Here is a 22,183-nt window from a genome sequence, read left to right on the forward strand (position 1 = left end):
TGTCAGCCTTTTTCCATAGTTCGGCCACTATTTGGTTTTCTCCGGACGCTTTGTTGTTTTTAAGTTTTGAAATGACCTTCTGTAGTTCTTCAGTGTTCGTTTGATAAACAGGCGCTGTTTCTCACTTTAGTAGGCTTTAGAAACAGAAATGCGTCGTCCTTTTACCAATAACTTTACGTAACCACTATGTGCAATAGCCTGCAGGTAAACAACAAATGCCAGCTGAGGCGCTTAGGCTAATCCTCCCTGATCCCCCAGACATGGCCGACTGCAGCACCATCGGCAGTATTGCCATTCGTATTGTGACAGGTAGTTAAGAAGCAACGCAGCAACATGGGCGCTTCGTTGTGGTCAAAGAAACTCAGGTAAATATCAAAGGAAACTGCAAGGTGTTATATTTCAGAGCACTGTTCACAGTGTTGATTCTTACATATTTACTTATTTAGAAGTTCGTGATGAAGGAAGCTACATAGCAGCATTGTATTGTCTAGTATGAATTGTAAATCGTGTAGCTCTTATCATTTTGCTTTAAGGGGATACGGAAGGCAATTTTTATCCCTATTCTGCCAATGCTATTTTACACTTCACTTTGAATAGGTACACTTTTCAAAAGAACTATAAGTGATAGAAGAATAAAATTTTTATTGCATATATATAACATATATGCCTCAGTTTACAAGTAAAATGAACATAATACCGCTTATGGTTTTGAAGGAAAAAATCTAATTCTTTCACTAGTAAAATTTAACTTTTTTTGTACATTAATTATTATAAAACAGTTTCTGATTGTTTGGTGGTTGTCAGCTTACTTGTAATAACTTATTACCATCTGCAGTACAAATTGACCAAATTTCATTTTCCTGACCCCAGTAGTTTATCAAATAATGGAACCTAAAAGTAAAAAAAAATGTAGTTTTGAGAAAAATTCATTTAAAGTTTAATATGCAATTCTAGTCAGTTATTGATGAGAATTACTTACCACTAATATTTTCCTGCACCATACTGAGCATCATCTGAATCATACTGATCTTCTTTCCTTCTCTTGGTCCCTCTTCTTTTCTGTCTGGCTTCTTTTGTGCATTTTAAATTAGCAATACCTGCTTTGTGGATTATCTCTTTATCTATTTGCACCAAGGATTTTGCAGTATTTCCACTAGATTTCATGCCCAATAATTCCGAAACATCCAGTTTTCTAATTACACCATCACTGAAGCATAAAATAGCATCACAAATACCAAATTTGACGGTTGTAAGCTGAAAAAATACAGTTTTCGGCAATCGGTTCCAAATGACGGAATGCACATATTCATTTAAATTTTGGATTTTCCCATGAAGACATTTCTTCAACAAAGTATCTACAAAGGTCTCTAAATATGAGTTTAATTTCATTCATTACTGATGCAGGTAAAGAATGTTTGTGGTAATATCTGGCACTTCTCCTGTACTTGCACCAAGTGTCGGGATCATTCGGGCAAAGACCGTGCACTGGATTTTCATTTGTGGAAATCTTGTAGGAAAAGATAGCCCATACAGCTTTTTTCATGTTTTATAAACTCCCTACATTTCTTCTTATGGCCAAGCCATAATAATCTTGTAATCGATATTTCAACATTTGTCAGGCGACCTTTACCACCTATCTTCTTACCATCTTCCAATACTATTTTTGATTTTTCTTTCAATAATCTTCTCAACTGGACCCCATTCTCTTCTGGACATGCCCAATGCACTCTAATTTAGAAATTGTGACATTAGGACCATAGGGTTGTTCTGCACACACCCGGCCACAACCCTCGCTGTCACCGTCCCCAGATTGCACAGAGCGTCAGGAAAACCGTCATATCTGACGAAAAAATTGTCGTATTTATATAAAACAAAACTGTTTCACTCAAGAAATACCAGGCATTTCAAATATGCTAAAATCTAAAAATCGAATTTTTGAAGCCCACTTGCCTTCCGTCTCCACTCAAATGATATTTCAAAATATCCTATGAAATAAATATATCAACGAGCTCCTTGTCAGGCCGTGAAGGCCCAAGGGATGCCTGCCCGTCTTGTCATCCTCTGCCTTGCGTAGGTGCGGTATGGAGGGGCACGTGATGAGCACACTGCTCTCCCGGACGTTTTGTAGGCATTCCAGAACGTGGAGCGGCTACTACTCGATCAAATGGCTCCTCAGCTGGCATCACGAGGCTGAGTGCATCCTGTACCAGTCCTCCTACCAAGGAAAAATCCTTTGGCAGTACCGGGAACCGAATCCGCAACCTCCGCATGGAAGCCATCTAGGCTGACAACAAGTACTTAAACACGTCAGTCAAAACGTAAAAGTCGTATCGCATTATTTGCTGGAATGTCCCATGGGGTGAGTTCGGCCATATGTCGGAAACGGTATTCTTCCTTCGCGCACATTGGTCTCTTTCCTTGTGGAGATGTGATAGTTTTTCTGTACATAGAGTGTAGCTGATTTAATGGATGCGTGGGTAGTGTCGTGTTTCTGTCGTAGGACGATGATCAGGAGAAGGAAGATAGTGAAGCCTGGTGCGGGTACACGGTCCACTCCTCTCAAATAGCACGGCGGGGGCTGCTGAGCTTAACGACCTCATTCGACAGATGGGACACCATCAGTAGTGTGGCATGACCTTATTTCATGAGACTCTGCGGCTGGGTTTGAAATTCGTATTATTGTTTGACATTGTCACTGTGGGGAGATATGCGATCTGTTGACTTAAACATGTGTGGATTACAGGGCCATCTTCGTATCAGTCTACAATTTCATTCAGTGTGTGACATTCAATACACATCGTCGTATTTCTAGAGCTAGGTCGCCCTGAAGTAAAAATCTTTGTTGGTGGTGTAAATTGACAGTGTTAATCACTAATCAAATATTGTTACAGTGCCCATTTTTCTACAGACACGTACAAACGATCCACAGCAATGATAGCTGCATCTTCCATTCCTGGATGTAAACAAGATATCATTTCTATCATTTGTAATGGGAAACAGGAAGTGTCTGTGTGACGGACGACGGTGTGTAATGAGTGTCATACAATGAACGACATTTTAGGTTTACCTGAAGATGGCTCCGTAATGAGCTGAAACCGGTAATCAGTAAAGAAAAATTGCGATATTGACGTAGGAATTTCTGGTAGGCACTCCATCGAGGTCATGGTTCAAATAGCTCTGAGCACTATGGGACTCAACTTCTGAGGTCATCAGTCCCCTAGAACTTAGAACTACTTAAACCTAACCAACCTAATGACATCACACACATCCATGCCCGAGGCAGGATTCGAACCTGGGACCGTAGCGGTCTTTCTGCAGTCAGATGGTCTGATAATTACAGCACTTTTATTGTTGGGGAGTAGAGATCTATTCTTTTTCCTGTTTTCAGTATCATTGCAGGACCAGTCAGATACTACGAAGTTTCTCCACTCAGCGACAATGATGACTATGCATTTTCACTAGTGTGCTAGTATTTACAAATACTTTAATATATCACGATATGTGAACATACTTAAATACGAGCGTAGTTCCGTGCCTACATCTGGCACAGTTGATTCACACATATTAACCTGTACTGATCTTACAAGATGAATCATAAAGTTCAGCGATGATTTCTTCTGATGGATGATAAATTATGCACGCTGGCTCCATACAATCGATGGACATGCTGTTGCCAGATTAATCGACGGTCTAGAGCACGCTGGATCGTGTAACTGATGTACATTGGACTTTTAAAAGTATCCTCTTAGACTTTTAAAAGTATCCTCTTGTAGCTTGGTTCACTCTCTCTCACAATACAGCTTAATTGTTGGTGAGAAGACTGTTGCTGCGATCATATATCACCCAGAAACACTGATGCAAAGTGGGAATTTCTGTGGAACAAGAAGGTAATCTGCATTGATGTCTTTCATAGATGCATCTACTCATCCACAGATAACACGACTTTGCTATCACTATATTGTGGATTTTAGAAAACCATCATTGGATGGAATTCACGATCTATCATCACTCCCACACTGATGTGTTTGCTGGCGTTGATGTTAAGCGTGTAAGTCACGTTAAATAATGTTAATTTCATATTGGGCGGCATCTCCTCAGGTGAGGGCCGTCCTGCTATGCGTTTTGACATGCTTACTGTTCGAAAGTTCTGACACAACTTAATGAACGAACTATCAACTGCTTCCCATAAATAATCTATACATAAAATATTTTTTTTTTGTGTTTATGAATCAAGCATCTTACCCTTACAACTACAGCAGCTACAGAGATTTTATTAACTTTTATTTCACATTTGGGCACTGACTGCTTATGGAGGAAGGAATTGGAGCAACTATTATCTCCTCCTCAGCTGCTTGTGTGTGGGCAACCAGCTAGAGCCCTTCTCCTCCTAAGTACTTGTGACATGCTGGCTGCTGTTGCTGTGACCTCACCCAAAATGGGCAGCTATGGGATGGAGTGTGGCGACCATCACAATGCGAGGGTCCAGGGATGGTCATGGGGGTTGGTGGGGTGGACTGTCTAGCAGGCTGATGAGGCTGAATGTCAGACAGTCAGGACTGGTCATATAAGAGTTGGAGGGATATGGCTTCGCTGTTAACCCATCCATCCCCCCAGGTGGCATTAGCTACAGCAGCAGGTTGACGGTAGTCCTTTGCTGTGGTACAATTAGTCAGAGTACTGTTTTATGCACAGGCCCTTGAGGATCTCTGTTCACTGTGCCCAGCCTAGGTAGTGATGATGGAAACGATGACATTTGGAATGTAGCTACAGTCTGTGTGATTTTTTTAATGTGCTTCTTCTTTGGATAATTTCAGTGAACTATAAAACATTTCATCGATAGGATAGGGGTGGGGGAAATATGATAAATTTTGTAGTAGATATTTTTATATATACATATCGTTCATTCAGTTCTACAATACTGTGCAACCAACAGGTTTTTACAGGCCTTATATTCAGTATGAATCACATTCTACCCTATAGGAGCAATGACATACATGTGTATACCATCTGCATATTCGACTTGTACATATTATCTGTTTATGGGATCAACTGTTATAAACTTTGGCAGTGGAGGATACAGGCATTTATACATTGTTCTAACTGCCTCATACTTCCACTATGCTTGTCTAAATAGCCTGTAAATACATAGTATGCAGCTGTGATGTATGGGTGCCAGGGACAAAGTCTGCCTCTCGTGACCACTAACACACTGACTAGTTCACGAAAATTGACGAAAGTTGCACTTTTAATGTACGGGTATATGTGTGCACCTCCTGAAGTTATTTACAGCATTGCTTTAAGACGGAAGAGGGTCACAAGAAAATTAAGCCCGATAGCCAAAAACTAATTTTAGTTTTGAACTGAGGATCCACAAATGAGCTAAAAACACCATTCACATTCTTTTTACCAGAACGGTTGTTGACCAGCGTTATCTGCTGTAGGTTACACCAGTTCGAATCATTGGTCAAGGCGCATATTATTTTATGTCACTGAATTTATCATAGAGTTTCTGGAGCCAGTTTTATATTCTTCCATAATTGCAGCTTAATTTTTATTCAACTGTCATGTTGTTAATATTATTGGCAATCCAGACACTTCGCAGTTTTACTTTTTATAGAGCGTGCTTCATTAGTAGCACGTGAATACCGTTCGACTAACAATAGGTTGACTATTATTTTCTACTTACTAGTTTCTTTCATAAAGTTTAAACCATACATATTATGAAACTGGATGGAAGTATGTATGTTCCCCATCTCCTCCTAAACCATTGGATCGATTTTGACCAGACTTGGTACACGTTATCACTTACTGTCTGGAAAGAACCACTGTGTGTGTAAGATCAGAAAAGGGTGGAGGTAAAAGAAAAGTGTAGCTCACGACGCGCAAATAGCCAGACTTTATTCATCCAGTGTTTGAGAAATGGTTCAAATGGCTCTGAGCACTATGCGACTTAACTTCTGAGGTCATCAGTCCCCTAGAACTTAGAACTACTAAAACCTAACTAACCTAAGGACATCACACACATCCATGCCCGAGGCACGATTCGAACCTGCAACCGTAGCGGTCGCTCGGTTCCAAACTGTAGCGCCTAGAACCGCTTGGCCAGTGCGGCCGGCATTGTTTGAGAATGAGAGAACTTAGCGATTCTCAAAAAACTTTTTTAAGTAATTTCAACCCTCACGATACTTTTTCTCGATGATTCCCCCTCAAAACGATGAAAGGAAAAACGTTTCTCTCTTACTACGTATTTTCGCTGTTCACACAGTAAACTGCCACATAGGGCACGACCTTTAAATATGTTCTACTTTACTACTAACCATATTTGCAGCACATTGTACAGACAGTATTTACATATACCACTGAATATATTTGCGAAAATATATCGTTGTACTACATATAGTTCACGAGATATGACGTCATAAACATTGATATTCGTGAAAACGAACTAGCAGGGCGATAATTGGCACGAGATACAGGTCAAATTTTGCACGAATGCAGTCTGAAATCTGTAAAATGTATATGAAATATAATTTTTTAGTGTTAGTACGTGTGCAAAGCCACAGGTGGAAAGCACCTTCTGAACCCCTGTATCGATTTCAACGAAATTTTGTTCACGTATTACTTACTGTCTGGAAGTTAATATTGTGGGGGTAAGAACCAGAAATCTCCTGTTGGGGTGACGGTGATAATGTGGACAGAGAAGGGGTACGAGGGGATGGGCAGAGAGAGGGTGGAGGTGGAGATGGACTTAAAGGGGATAAAGAGAAGATACAGGGTGAGGAGGAGATGGATGCAGGGGAAAGGAGCAGATGGGGGAGGGTATGTGGACGGAGGTAGTGCGGAGGAGCAGATGGACAGAAAGACAGGGTGGGGGGTAGAGCAGATCGACGGAGATAAGGGCAAAAGGGAAAGGACAGCGAGTGGGAGGTGGAGAAGGTCGACAGGAGAAGAAGGAGGAGGGAGTAGGAAATATACAGAGATTGGGGAGGAACAGACGTACAGAGAGATGAGGGAGGTGGAGAATTTTGGAATAAACACGTACCAAAGCAATGCCGAGTACTCAGCTAGTGTTACTGCAGATTGTTCCTTTAGAGACGCCGCTCTCAGCTTTTTTCTTTTTTTTTCAGCAAAATTAAAGAATTGAGGCACAGCAAAATTCAGTTCTGCTGTCATTGCCGAATAGTATTTTCATTCTCAAACTGAAAATGTTTCTGTAATTGTGATGACGTAAAATCAATATAATTCAGGTGAAATCTCGTTTCAGCAAGGCTCTTATGCTGATCGTACTAGCAGAGATGGTGTCACTAGAATCCCTTCATGCAGTTGACTACGGATCCGTCAACATCAGACTGAAATGCTTCGCGGAACCCAACACTGCAAGGCGGGTGAGTACTTACTGCCTGCACTGCTGCCCACTAAAACTGTAACAGCAGGACAGTTACCAAATAACGAAATTTTATTTATTGTGTGTATACAGCATTACAGGAACAACAAATTATTAAATTTGTTGGTGATTTGGGGGTACATAGGATGCGAAATTTACTACACTTAGGTGCCACCTCTGATGACAACGGCTGTAAACCGGCTGACATCAAGTCAAACTAAGTTTAGATAACAGATACGGGTATGTCACTCTATCCTGCTCCAGCTGTATGCCAGAGTTCATTAATTTTAGTTACAACTAGTTACCGTCTTTCAATGAGCTGAAAAAATTTGGATCCACCTTCGACAAGAACCGAACCGTCATCGAGTACTGAGTGTTTTTTCGGGCTGCCGTGGTGTCGTATTAATAGAGTATGTCCGTAAGTGGCAAAACGGAAGAGGAGCTTACTGCTGAAATCTCCTGACCAAGTTACGGGAGACCATTCAGAAGAAGCGTAGGCGGAAACTGTTCAAGTGGTGTTTTGTTCCACGACAACGCCTCACCTCATACTGCTCAAGACATAGTCACATATACTCCTTCTTTGGGCAATGAAATTTTGCCCCGTATCCCGTATTATTCTGATATGGCACCCGACGGCTTCCTCTTCATTCCCGGCATGAAGAAATTATCCCATGGCAGGTATTTACAGAATGACGAAAAGGTGATTATTCAGAAAGCAGACTTCCAGAACCGAGGTCTTCGTCAAGTCACCCTACGTTGAGAAAAATATGTAAGAATCAACACTATCGCCAAATTTCACGGACGCAACTTGGTTTTCTCGAGGTGATAATTAAAACGTTATAACGACTCCTCGTAGGTGGAAGGCCAACGGAAGACTCAGATTTGTGTGGAGGTTTTTGACAAACTGTCGTGAAACAGGAAAAGAAACCGCACACTAGACAGCAATTTCAGAGTGATGCTTTGGGTCCTTGTCAAGCACATACAACTGAACCAGTTCTGAGACACGCTGCTGGAATCGCAGTAGGCCAGTGCAGTTCGTTCAGAAGTATAAAGGGGATGCTTACGGAACTTGAACGACAAGCTTCGAAAGAGAGGCAACTTTAAAGAGAGGCAATGGTATTTTCACGAATCCTGTTAGGCAGGCCTGCTTTTTGTTCTTCGCTCGATAGGCGACTGGAAAGGACACTAAATCTCACCCGTTCATAAAAAATTTGGTGTTGACTCGTGTAACCTACGTGCAGATGAAGTTATAAAGGAAGGAGAAAGTAGCTAATCTTACAGGTACATTTTTTTTCTAGTAGAGTAAATTTATCTAACTCGTTACGAGTACGTGGGACTGTGTACCTTAGACAAAAAATATGCTACCAGTAGAAAAACGTCATACAGGGTAGGTCCAAATTTCTGCCGAAACGGGCTGGAACAAGCCGGCACCGGAATTTAAAATAGTACATGTGTACTAAATCCCAATGTGACTGCAATTCGCCGCTGCGCCGGCAACAGTGAACGTCACAATGGATGACCAATGTGATGCGATTGGCAAGGGCATGGGGTGAGGTACTACGCGTAATATTAAGTCTTGTGGTTTTGTTGCTGTGATTATAAGAAATTATGTTTCAAAAATTTGAGCTTCAGAACAGTATTTTGTAAAAAATAATTTATCATAGCAAGTTTTATCACAAGTTTTCAAAAATCGCAACTTATGATTTATAATGAAGGGGGGAGGAGGCAGGGAGAGTTGTATGGTTGAAGAAGTATGCTCCAGCACCAACAATTCCAGAAATTCAGCGCTGATAAAGGGTCGATATAAAAGTGTTGCAACTAGCCTTTATTGCTATAAGAAATATTCGACCTTTGGTAAGTATGAAACAGATCATTTCACTCCCGTCAGAATAGCAATGGTGCGATATATGTGACTGATTCCCATTAGTGCCTGCTTTCTTTTCTACAGTGTGCCTCCGTGTGTTGCAGGCGGCATATACATGGAGGGATTATAAGGCAGCGGATTTCAACATGGATGATTTGTCCTGGAGCTGTTCCCCTGAGCCATACGTTAGCCTGGTGTTGCACATGGTACCAACTCAACCCGGTGGTCTTCGTTCGTTGAGTAATGCAGCATTTCTTTTCTTTAGTATAGGTCTTTTTACGTTAGTTTTACGGCAGTGAGGCAAAATAGCACAGAAGGAGTCAGATTAAAATCCTGATGTCATTAGTACCATTTAAATCGGTTTTCCTTCGTTTACATAGACTGTCCTAACAGGCTGTCGAGATATTTTCTTGAGCAAAGATACGGGGGATTCCTTACGGCATTCTTATAAAAACTTTATGCATTATGTCGAATCTATTTCTACAATATGTGATAACTGCAACAATATGAAATGTCTCATTTCGTGTAAAGCATTTCTTTCCATAACGAATCTCTGCGCTGTCAAAAAAGTTCCTCACTGATTGAAACAGTATCCCGGCTGAAATTCGAACGCGGATCCTTACTTGTCACGGATAATTATTTCTCTTTTTCCTACCTCCTCAAATGATCCTGCGTTACACAGTGTCTTTGTTATTTGCGGTTGATCATGATGATTTTAGCACACAGTTAAGTGACTTACATATCTACAATAATTTGTGGGTTCTTGAGTCAGATCGATTCTACAAGGTGGTCAGAACCAGTCTGAAAAGCTTGCAAGGAATGACTGTTAAGAAAAAAATTCGATGTGTTGCATAGTTTCCGAGTTGATTAGCACTGAATTTAGCCAATCAGACCCATGCGGGAGCAAATTCCAGTGGCCCGCCGTATACAGTTAGTGTCAGTTGTTGTCAGAGCGTTAAGATGATAGCACACGAGACTGCTCAGCCTTTATCCCGAATTCGATCCTTACTACCGTGCCACGTCCAATTTTTATATCGCTCACTTGTTCTGTTTTAGGAAACCAAACCCAAAGAACCCGTTTGGCGGACAGCTTAAATCTGCACACACAATAGCCTGACTGGCTAATTTCAATGCTAATTAACTCGGAAACAGTGCAAGGTACCGAATTTTTTTTCTTAACGATTGTTTCTCAGCATAACCTATCCTGAAACACGCTTGCAAGCTTTTCAGCCTGTTTCTGACCACTCTGTGTATCTATGCGAATAAATACCTTTCATTTCAGCTTACGTTTCGGATTTTTGCGCTAGGTTGATTCTTTGTCTATGTAAATGAATAATTTTAGTATGTATTCCATTGACTCTGGAATACTGCATTTGTAGATTCATTTACAAAAGAACTCCAAACTTGTGAGCGTGTGGGTGCTATTCTGTCATTGTGTGCAACGGATTAATCTGAGATGTACCCTTTACCCTGTGGCTCCTGCAAGATGCAATTTCCACCCCATCACTATTACAGAAGTCAGACAGACGCTCCTAACGTTCCAAAGAGAAATGCCTGAAAAACTTTCAGCAATAAATATCTTCTGGAGTCATTCGCTGTAAGGAAATGACACAAAAATTCACAAAATTTCTTACGTAACTAGAGGGATACTTGGGTACTGGAGTAGTGCTAGTTAATGTAAGAAAAACATGAAACTAACGAAAATTATTATTTATTTTGCAAAAATTCTGAGAAATCACAGTGGCACTTTTAGTTATGAAGTGAACAAGTTATTTCTGGGTTCTTTTCTGAATGTGAAGTTACCTCTTAAGGATAGGATTCGCTAATGAAATTTCTGTACAAAGTTTAAGATTGTTATTGACTTGGCAGAATGGCTGAGAGCCGCACCTACTCAACTTGAATAATTATCCATTAGAATGTTGTTAGGTATGGTCAAAGCTGTCGCATTCGAAATGCAGTGAAGTGTACTGTTGTGGAGGAAATATGGGGCTTGCAAGAGCTGTAGCGCAGGCCGGCCAGTGTGGTCGTGCGGTTCTAGGCGCTTCAGTCTGGAACCGCGTGACCACTACGGTCGCAGGTTCGAATCCTGCCTCGGGCATGGATGTGTGTGATAGGTTAGTTAGGTTTAAGTAGTTCTAAGTTCTAGGGGACTGATGACCACAGATGTTAAGTCCCATACTGCTCAGAGCCATTTGAACCATTTAGCTGTAGCGCACTATAACGTAAGCTGCGATGACTGCTATCTGTGCCACTCGCTGCTGACAAATAAGATAACTCTCGTTCTACCTGGATTGACCTTCGCCAACCAAACTCTCCCTACACCTTGATGAATTCAAGGACTCCTATTCACCCCTAATCTAACTATTGGAATGGTTCACCGGTCAGATAACCAGTCCACCGCGATGCCACTCAAAAATTCGCTCGCAGGCGTTTAACTATAGCTCTGTCCATCCACACTGCACAGTAAGTGTGGTGGCCAACACAGTGAACAATGCTTAATCGCAAGGACACAATATAGAGTCACACTCTGATTCGCTCTCCCAGTGAAGTACTGAGGAGAGACTTGTTCCTCGCTCTTTGAGTACATGTATGAGCGCACACGCTCTCGTTACGTGTTCTCGCTCCAAGAGCGACAACGGAACGGCCCCTCTCCATGACAGACGTGAAGGGGTATATCTTTCGGTCTCTTCCATTACTCCTTCATCTCAAGGCGTCAGGAATATTGTCTGCCAATCAGCATTGCTCTTCTAAAGCGGGAGAATGATGTTTCGTTTAAGGCGACCAATCTGGAAATCTGTAGCATCGGCATTTGGCGTTTGCTGCCTCCCTGTGAAAACCTCTGAAACTGTGTGCTATATTTGTAAAGAATGCTCCCACACAATGTAGCGGAATTTGCTTTTAAGTCGAACACGGGGTCGTTCTCCCTTTCACTTGGCAAACGCTGTCTGCTCTACGGGTGGTCGCCAGCCGACGTAGATAGGTTGACTCATCCTCTGAAGGGACCGGCCCCCCAGCGTGCGGTTTGCCTCTCCCAAACTAAAAGCCCCGGCGACCGTCATGTCTTGAATGTGTGTGTGTACGCCAGCCTCGAGTATTTCAATCTCGGTGAGCACTTGCGATTTACTAGTTATTTGCATATCGTTTACATGAATTCATACAACATTGACTTTATCTTATCGAGTTTGGGTTCGAATGAAGCGTCTTGATGTTCGGAATATGATTGTGAGGGCGGAATATGTAAGCAATGCCTTGCCCGCATCTCGTGGTCGTGCGGTAGCGTTCTCGCTTCCCACGCCCGGGTTCCCGGGTTCGATTCCCGGCGGGGTCAGGGATTTTCTCTGCCTCGTGATGGCTGGGTGTTGTGTGCTGTCCTTAGGTTAGTTAGGTTTAAGTAGTTCTTAGTTCTAGGGGACTTATGACCACAGCAGTTGAGTCCCATAGTGCTCAGAGCCATTTGAACCATTTTTTGTAAGCAATGAAGGTCAGGAGACCACGACGTCTTACAAACTGGCTAACAGAACAGAGTGTAATGACATTTGTCATTTGAACTTCGTATGTCTTAACAAATACAGACTGTGCAGCAACCTTTAAATTTACTTAAAACTCGTCTCTCTTGCATACTGCATCAGTAATGGTAGAAACAATTTTTTAGAAGTTGACTGCATCTGCAAAAACCCATCACCTTAGGAGTTAATGACAAGCTTAAAACGAAAAAGTAGGCTCATAGAATAATAGGGTACAATGAGACAGGGACCATAGGATCGTAAATTTGTCCGGTGCACTGCATAGAAATACTGTGCCATATTTGTCAGGTCCTTTCTTGATACAGGCTTGGTTCCCGACGTAAGGATGAATGACAAGCACGAAGAGTTCACAGGACAGGATGACATGTTAACTAATTCTGTATTCCTTACAGACCACACACAATGAATATGTTGCATTCATTCCAGAGTTAGTTGATAGTTAGTTGTTTGTTGGCTCCGTGTTACAGGGATCATTCGCACGATCTATCCGTCCATCGTAATGTCGTTGAATGAGTCTTCTTCGTTCATATTATACCGTATATTAATATGTAAATATGGATACAAGCTGACCATTTAGAACCTACATGGCTACAGTGACTGTCACATGCAACGCAATCTCGGTGTCCACTGTAGTGTTATGTGCCTATACCGGGAAGGCAAGACTCTGGTCTCTGCAAACCTTGCGGCCCGCTTCTCGTACCTTGGCAGGTGGCGAATCGTTTTTGATAGAATTTTACGAGTTAGGTGCTGACTTGGAAGGAAGTCCGAAAAAACAGCGTCAGATTGATGTATCAGTAACATACACTCAAACAGCAGTTTGCGATCTGAAACTGATAGTCTCTTTCATGAAAAACACCTCACAATACCGTCATGGGTGCATTGGTGACGACTGCTCCTGCATTGTCCTCCACAAAATAACTGTTAGGCTGGTTGTTATTTGTTAATTTTCTGGTATAAGTTGCAGTATATTATTCACATACACTGAAGAGCTAAAGAAACTGGTACACCTGTCTAATATCGTGTGGGGCCCCCGCGAGCACGCAGAAGTGCCGCAACACGACGTGGCATTGACTCGACTTATTTCTGAAGTAGTGCTGCAGGAAAGTGACACCATGAATCATGCAGGGCTGTCCATAAATTCGTAAGAGTACGAGCGGATGGAGATCTCTTCTGAACAGTACGTTGCGAGGCATGCCAGATATGCTCAATAATGTTTATGTCTGGGGAGTTTGGTGGCCAGCGGAAGTTTTTAAACTTAGAAGAGTGTTCCTGGAGCCACTCTGTATCAATCCTGGACGTGTGGGGTGTCGCATTGTCCTGCTGGTATTGCCTAAGTCCTTCGGAATGCACAATGAACGTGAGTGCATACGTACGTGTCACCTGTCAGAGTCGTTTCTAGACGTATCAGGGGTCCCATATCACGCCAACTGAACACGCTCTACACCGTGACAGAACCTAGCCTGAACAGTCCCCTCCTGATATGGAGGATTCATGGTGAAACTTCCCCTTTGTATGTAAAAAAATGTGCTGGAAGAACTCTTACGTTATTTGATTTTCAAACAGCTGAGCAAAACTGAACGTACTCAGACAGTTCTCTCTTTACTTATTCTGATCATCACTAAACTGACACACAATATTTTTTTAGCGCTACGAAAGAATGGCCCTGACTAACCATAACCTATATCTTTCATGAATCACTTACCTCACAAAAATCTTCGTTATTCGAAATACTGCAACACAGCGAGCGCCAATACTGTCAAGCTAAATAAAAAATTCTAACTACTGAAGGCACTAACTACTAATAGGCATATAGTTAGCAAATGAAAGACTTTGATAGAGAACAAACATCAGTTCACGACATCCAGTCTTACAAATTTCCTTTTTCTGACGGACACGCGTCCAGATCGTCCGCTCATAGTAACCTACCAAAATTCTGGCATCTCTCTCCCCACATCCACCATTGCTAGCGGCTCACCTCCAACTGCCCTACGCTACACGATGTTCACATCCAACCACCCAGCACTATATTAGCGAATAATCCAACAATGAGTCCAACCAGCCACAGACTGCACACAGCGCAGTCAGCGATTTTTATACAGAGCGCTACGTGGCGTTACCAACATAAAAACCTAAACAGCCTACTTACAATGGATTCATGGATTCACGAGGTTGTCTCCATACTCGTACTCGTCCATCCGCTCGATACAATCTGAAACGTAACTCGTCCGACCAAGCAACATGTTTCCAGTCATCAACAGTCCAACGTCGGTGTTGACGGGCCCAGGCGAGGTGTAAAGCTTTGTGTTGTGCAGTCATCAAGAGTACACGAGTGGGCCTTCGGCTCCGAAAGCCCAATCCGATGATGTTTCGTTGAATGGTTCGCATGCTGATACTTGTTAATGGCCCAACATTGAAATCTGCAGCTATTTGCGGGAGAGTTGCACTTCTGTCACGCTGAACGATTGTCATCAGTCGTTGTTGGTCCCGTTCTTGCAGGATTTTTTTCCGGCCTCAGCGATGTCGGAGATTTGATGCTTCACCGTATTCCTGATATTCACGGTACGTTAGTGAAATGGTCATACGGGAAAATCTCCACTTCATCGCTACCTAGGAGATGCTTTGTCCCACAGCTTGTGCGCCGACTATAACACCACGTTCAAACTCACTTAAATCTTGATCTGCCATTGTAGCAGCAGTAACCGAACAAACGACTGCAGCAGACAGCTGTTTTCTTTTATTGGCGTTGCCGACCGCGGCGCCGAATTCTGCCTGTTCACATATATCTGTATTTGAATACGCATGCCTGTACCACTTTTTTTGGCGCTTCAGCGTACACATCAAAAGTTATGTTTTGATGGAAACAGATAGGTCCAATAATTCTAATTACACTAACTGCACAATGCACACCTGTTTCGACACCATGGACACGCTCATGAAGAGAACGTGAACACAAATGGCTGCGTTTGGGGTGGTGACCGAGAAGCTTGGATTACAAATGACTGGCATCGTATTCTGTTCAGCGATGAATTGTGGTTCTTCGGTGCCCCAGACCACCATCGTCGGCGAGTACGGCGGCAGCATGTATAGAGGTCCCTTTATTTGAATGTTTTGCACAGGTAGAGACGTATTACTCCTGGCGCCGTAGTGTGGGAAGCCATTGTGTGGGGGGTACCTTGGTGTCATTTCGGAACAGACCTACGTTCGTTGCACATGACACGTGTCATGCTATAGTCGCAATTTTTCCCGAGCGTATGCAGCTCTTCTGTATAGTTAAGTGATTATGACGTCCCCTTGAGTAAAATATTCCGGAGGTAAAATCAAACCGTGGAATGTCAGATCCCTTACTCGGGCGGATAGGTTAGAAAATTTAAAAAGGGAAATGGATAAATTAAAGTTAGATATAGTTGGAATTAGTGAAATTCGGTGGCAGGAGGAACAATAGTTCTGGTCAGGTGAATACGGAGTTATAAATATAAAATCAAACAGGGGTAATTCAGAAGTAGATTTAATAATGAATAAAAAAATAGAAAATCGATAACCTACTATGTACAGCATAGTGCACGCATTATTGTAGCCAAAATGGACACGAATCTCATTCCTACCACGGTAGTACAAGTTTATATGCCAAGTAGCTCCGCAGATGATGAAGAAATGGTTCAAATGGCTCTGAGCACTATGGGACTCAACATCTTAGGTCATAAGTCCCCTAGAACTTAGAACTACTTAAACCTAACTAACCTAAGGACAACACACACACCCATGCCCGAGGCAGGATTCGAACCTGAGACCGTAGCAGTCCCGCGGTTCCGGACTGCAGCGCCAGAACCGCACGGCCACCGCGGCCGGCAGATGATGAAGAGATTGAAGAAATGTATGATGAGATAAAATAAATTATTCGGATAGTTAAGGGAGAAGAAAATTTAATAGTCATGGGGAACTGGAATTCGATTGTAGGAAATGGAAGAGAAGGAAAGGTAGTATGTGACTGCAGGTAAGGGAAGAAAGAGGAAGCCGCCTGGTAGAACTGTACACAGAACATGACTTAATCATAGCTAACACTTGGTTTAAGAATCATGAAAGAATGCTGTATGCGTGGAAGAGACCTGGAGACACCGGAAGGTTTCAGACTGATTACATACCGGCAAGACAGAGATTTAGGAACCAGATTTTAAATTGTAAGACATTTCCAGGGTCAAATGGTTCAAATGGCTCTGATCACTATGGAACTTAGCTTCTGAGGTCATCAGTCCCCTAGAACTTAGAACTACTTAAACCTAACTAACCTAAGGACATCACACACATCCAAGCCCGTGACAGGATTCGAACCTGCAACCGTAGCGGTCGCGCGGTTCCAGACTGCAGCGCCTAGATCCGCTCGGCCTCCACGACCGGCTCCAGGGTCAAATGTGGACTCTGACCACAATTTCTTGGTTATGAACTGTAGATTAAAACTGAAGACATCGCACAAAGGTAGGAATTTCAGGAGATGGAACCTGGATAAACTGAAAAAATCAGAGGTTGTACAGAGTTTCAGAGGGAGCATTAGAGAACGATTGACAAGAACTTGGTTAAGGAATACAGTAGAAGAAGACTGGGCAGCTTTGAGAGATGAATTAGTGCAGGCAACAGAGGATCAAGTAGGTATAAAGACGAGGGCTAGTATAAATACTTAGGTAACACAACAGATATTGAATTTGATAGATGAAAGAAGTAAATATAAAAATACAGTAAAACGTCTCAAAAATGACATCGACATGAAATACAAAATGGCTAAACAGGGATGGCTTGAGGACGAATGTCTCCTGATTGAAATATTTCGCCGGTTTTTTAAGGATTTTTTTCGATCGTAATGGTCTGTCTTGTGTTCGGCATCTTGAAGAATGTAATCGGCCTCTTATTAAATGTTATGTATGGTTGTCCTAATAACTCGTTTAAACTATCCTATTTACTCAAGACCTGACGTGATGGGTCAAAGCAGACGGATAGAATTCGTCTTTGCTCTATTCCCTTTGTAAGACGTAGTGGTAGAGTATGGCCCTACTAGACAATGGCCCACGATTGCAGCCCACACGTTAATGCTGATATCTACCCTCTACTGTAGCGTGAGAATTGCGATCGCCCATATGTTTTAGGTGCAGAAATTTATTATTCCATCTCTTCGAAACGTCACTTCGTCTGTAAACAAGCCGAAGAGACAAACAACGGATTGGCAGTTTGCGCAACAAACCATCATCAAATGTTCTTCTGTGTAGGGTGATCGGCAGGCGTTGGGTCCTCCACATACCGAAGATGATAAGGACATATGAGTTGCTCGTGAAGTATATTCCTTGCTGAACTTTGAGATGTACCAAATTTCAGGGTCACTTGTCTTGCGCTGATACCTGGTTCTTCTTCAACAGCCCAGGACGTGCCCTTCCTGATCAGGCGTCCGAGCAACACGAGGTCTTCCTCGATCAATATTCTGTGGCACTACGGATGCCGTTTCGGCAGCGCGACGGTTCACAGTAGCAAAGGTTGGATGACTCGATCTTTAAACGCCCCCTAATACAGCCGTGCAGCCTCGTATCCATTACCCAGCCGTAGAAAAAAAATTATGTCGGCCTGCTCCCGAAATAAATATCCTACCACGCTTGAAAGGAGCACCTCCTGTAAACTCTCTGTCTGTAGAACATGTACACAACAAACACGCTGTAGACAGACGAATGAAGAATGCAAACAATTCTCCCTGGCAACACAACACCGTCTAGTGTATAATGAGTCAATGGGGTGCATAGATAAGTTGTTGGGTTCTGCCTGGAAAACCGCTGAACGTCAACTTTCGTTAATAGCTCGAAGCAAAGGATTTTCATACGTCTGTTCATATGGACATGCTTTTTCGTTTTGGTGTAAGTAAACTGTCCGCAAAATTTGTAACATTGTTTTTGAAGAGCTTATTTCCACTGGTCTCCACATGAGACCAACTGGATTTTTCAGTTTGAAGTGTCAAAATGCTACCTAGATATTTTTCTCACATGACACATAACTTTTCTCTTTGAGAAACGGCTTTTATCCTGCTTGAAACAGCATAGGAATTGCTTTGGGAGGTCAAGGGCCATTTCACCCAAAAAAGGTAAAAAAATAATTTATAATCCGGAGACATCTCATGTGGGAATAAGATATCCCTAGCACCTAGGGCTGCCAAGTTTATTTATTTATTTATTTATTGAGCAAATGAAGTATACTGGTTGTTAAAGGACGGAAAAACAGTATATCGTGTCGAAATAAAGTAGTATTACAAATTTGCTTAGTTATCTTGTTTAAAAATATTTTTATTGTATTTAGTAATATTTAACAAATAACTGTCACTGCTAAACAGCTTCACAGCATCTTTGTAGTTCACATTTTAGTTAAGATAAATAAATAATTCATTTTTTATCAAATTCATAGACACTTTGTTTCTTTCGACCAGCCAGTAAATATTCGTCACAGATGAAACTGTCTGTGTAAATGCTGAAATGGTGGGAATAAACAGTAGCAATGAAATTAATTTGTAAAATCATCATTTGTCTTCGTAAACATTTATTACCATTTTTGTGCAGTCGACAATTCTGCAAAACCTTTAGAAGTGTATGTTTGATAACATAACTTGTTTAATAATGTTACTTGCCCCTAAATATCATCAATATTTAAACAGAGTTTTGCAGTTTTAATTTTCAACTATGTTAACAAAATTGTCAAATACAGCACTGCCTTCTAATTTATATTACTTAGCGTAAATAACCAGTTTGTGTTATAAAAATTAAACAATTTACTTAGGAAGTCTAAAGCTTTTTCAACAAACAATAAAAAATTCCTGTAAATTATACTAGTCAATTAGGGTGAAGGGAACAGATTAACTTTTTTTGCCTGTTTCGTATTCAAAGAACAGATGCTTTTTTCTTTTTCTTAGTCCGTTTTTAAGATTATCCATGGTATTATGCGCATCCAAAATTGCTATGCAGTTGCCTCCAAGCATTTTAGAGTTTTACTAAACAAATTTAAAATATGGCTACAGTAATGCAAGTAAATTTCAGTAAAGTCATTGTCAGTGTTAAGCATCAATAAGTTTTGCAAAATCATGGGACAGTTTGCGTCTAAGCTTAAGAAGTTATAACGCTTTGCAAATTAATATCAATGTATCTACGCCAGGTGTAAGAGAGTGCCAGCTTATTTCACTGCATGAAAGTCTCCTTCCGCTGATTCCATAAATCTCTTCTGTTCTCTTTTTTCAGTAGATTGCGAAAAATAAGCATATGTCATCCATTTATGCACTATGTATGCCTAATAAATTCCCTTAATCAATTTTGGTCCCAAATCTCTCACATTTGTAAACAAAGATTGCTTAACTCCAAAGCATTTGTGTTGTTGGCACTTATCTCATATACATTATGAAAACAATTTGTTTTTCCATTGACTTTTAAATTGCTTGAAATCATCGCTATTATCATAAATATCTATGAACTTATTTTGAATAACTTTTTTTGCTGTACAGTACTGTAGAACTAAAAGAAAGTGTTTCACGTTTTTCTTGTTAGAAGTATCAGTTTGTATACTGTAAAATCCGTTGTCTGTGTCTAGATCATCTACTACATTTTTAACAGCAGATGGCCCCAACACTTCTATATCTAGGCCCTACATCTTCTTTCATGCCAAAATATCTGTAGAGAAATAGACATAAATAATTTTATTCAGATTTACAATACAGTCCATACTGTTGTGGGACAAATTATGTTTTACATTGTGATATGTTAATGCTAGTTCAGCTGCAGTAACTTTTTGTTGATCACCGCAACATGAACTTTTAGATATGAAAGCAGAAGCAGAGTTCAGAAATTTATAACCAGCCAGTAGTCCAGCCTACCATCATAACCAAAGAGAACGTACACGCACGTATACGCAACATATGCGTGCCCAAAAGATTTTTTCACTCATCTGTCCTGTTCCAGCAGAGGCAGTTGTAAATTTAACTCCACGTACGTTGCATTTTCCCTTAAATCCGTTTCACGCGTTATTACACTTCTGCCCATTCAAATTGCTACAACAAGAAGAAATGCAGATGATAAACGAGTATTCATTGGACAAATATATTATACTAGAACTGAAATTTGATTACATTTACACGCAATTTGGGTGCATAGATCCTGAGAAATCAGTACCCAGAACAACCACCTCGGGCCGTAATAAAGGCCTTGATACGCCTGGGCATTGAGTAAAACAGAGCTTGGATGGTGTGTACAGGTACAGCTGCCCATGCAGCTTCAACACGATACCACAGTTGATCAAGAGTAGTGACTTTCGTATTGTGACGAGCCGGTTGTTCGTCCACTGTTGACCAGACGTTTTCAATTGGTGAGAGATCTGGAGAATGTGCTGGCCAGGGCAGCAGTTGAACATTTTTTTTTATCCAGAAAGGCCCGTACAGGACCTATAACATGCGGTCGTGCATTATCCTGCTGAAATGTAGGGTTTCGCAGGGATCGAATGAAAGGTAGAGCCACGCGACGTAACACATCTGAAATGTAACGCCCACTGTTCAAAGTGCCGTAAATGCGAACAAGAGGTGACCCCTTACCATCACGCCGGGTGATATGCCAGTATGGCGATAATGAATACACACTTCCAATGTGCGTTCACCGCAATGTCGCCAAACAGATGCGACCATCATGATGCTGTACACAGAACCTGGATTTATCCGAAAAAATGACGTTTTGCCATTCCTGCACCCAGGTTCGTCGTTGAGAACACCATCGCAGGCGCTCGTGTCTTTGATGCAGCGTCAAGGGTAACCGGAGCCATGGTCTCCGAGCTGATAGTCCATGCTGCTGCAAACGTCATCGAACTGTTACGTGCAGATGGTTGTTGTCTTGCAAACGTCCCCATCTGTTGACTCAGGGATCGAGACGTGGCTGCACGATCCGTTACAGCCATGGGATTAAGATGCCTGTCATCTCAACTGCTAGTGATACGAGGCCGTTTGGAGCCAGCACGGCTTTCCGTATTACCCTCCTGAACCGACCGATTCCATATTCTGCTAACAGTCATTGGATCTCGACCAACACGAGCAGCAATGTCGCGATACGATAAACCGCAATCGCGATAGGCTACAATCCGACCTTTATTAAAGTCGGAAACGTGATGGTACGCATTTCTCCTCCTTACATGACTCATCACAACAAAGTTTCATCAGGCAACGCCGGTCAACTGCTGTTTGTGTGTGAGAAATCGGTTGTATACTTTCCTCATGTCAGCACGTTGTAGGTGTCGCCACCGGCGCCAACCTTGTGTGAATGCTCTGAAAAGCTAATCATTTGCATATCACTGCATCTTATTCCTGTTGGTTAAATTTCGCGTCTGTAGCACGTCATCTTTTTGGTGTAGCAATTTTAATGGCCA

General features: G+C 41.8%; 1 protein-coding gene across 1 annotated transcript in view; it reads left to right on the forward strand.

Annotated features, from left to right (window-relative positions):
- The first annotated feature begins 253 nt into the window (after positions 1-253).
- Positions 254-22,183, forward strand: part of LOC124777649 — a 37,165-nt gene continuing 15,235 nt past the window's right edge. Inside the window, exons 1-3 of the mRNA XM_047253128.1 lie at positions 254-365; positions 7,265-7,385; positions 9,353-9,488. Of these exons, the coding sequence (XP_047109084.1) occupies positions 334-365; positions 7,265-7,385; positions 9,353-9,488 (289 nt within the window). The 5' untranslated portion in view covers positions 254-333. The remainder of the gene's footprint in view (positions 366-7,264; positions 7,386-9,352; positions 9,489-22,183) is intronic.

This window comes from Schistocerca piceifrons, chromosome 2 (assembly GCF_021461385.2).
Source record: "Schistocerca piceifrons isolate TAMUIC-IGC-003096 chromosome 2, iqSchPice1.1, whole genome shotgun sequence".
In the NCBI taxonomy this organism is placed as follows: Eukaryota; Metazoa; Arthropoda; class Insecta; order Orthoptera; family Acrididae; genus Schistocerca; species Schistocerca piceifrons.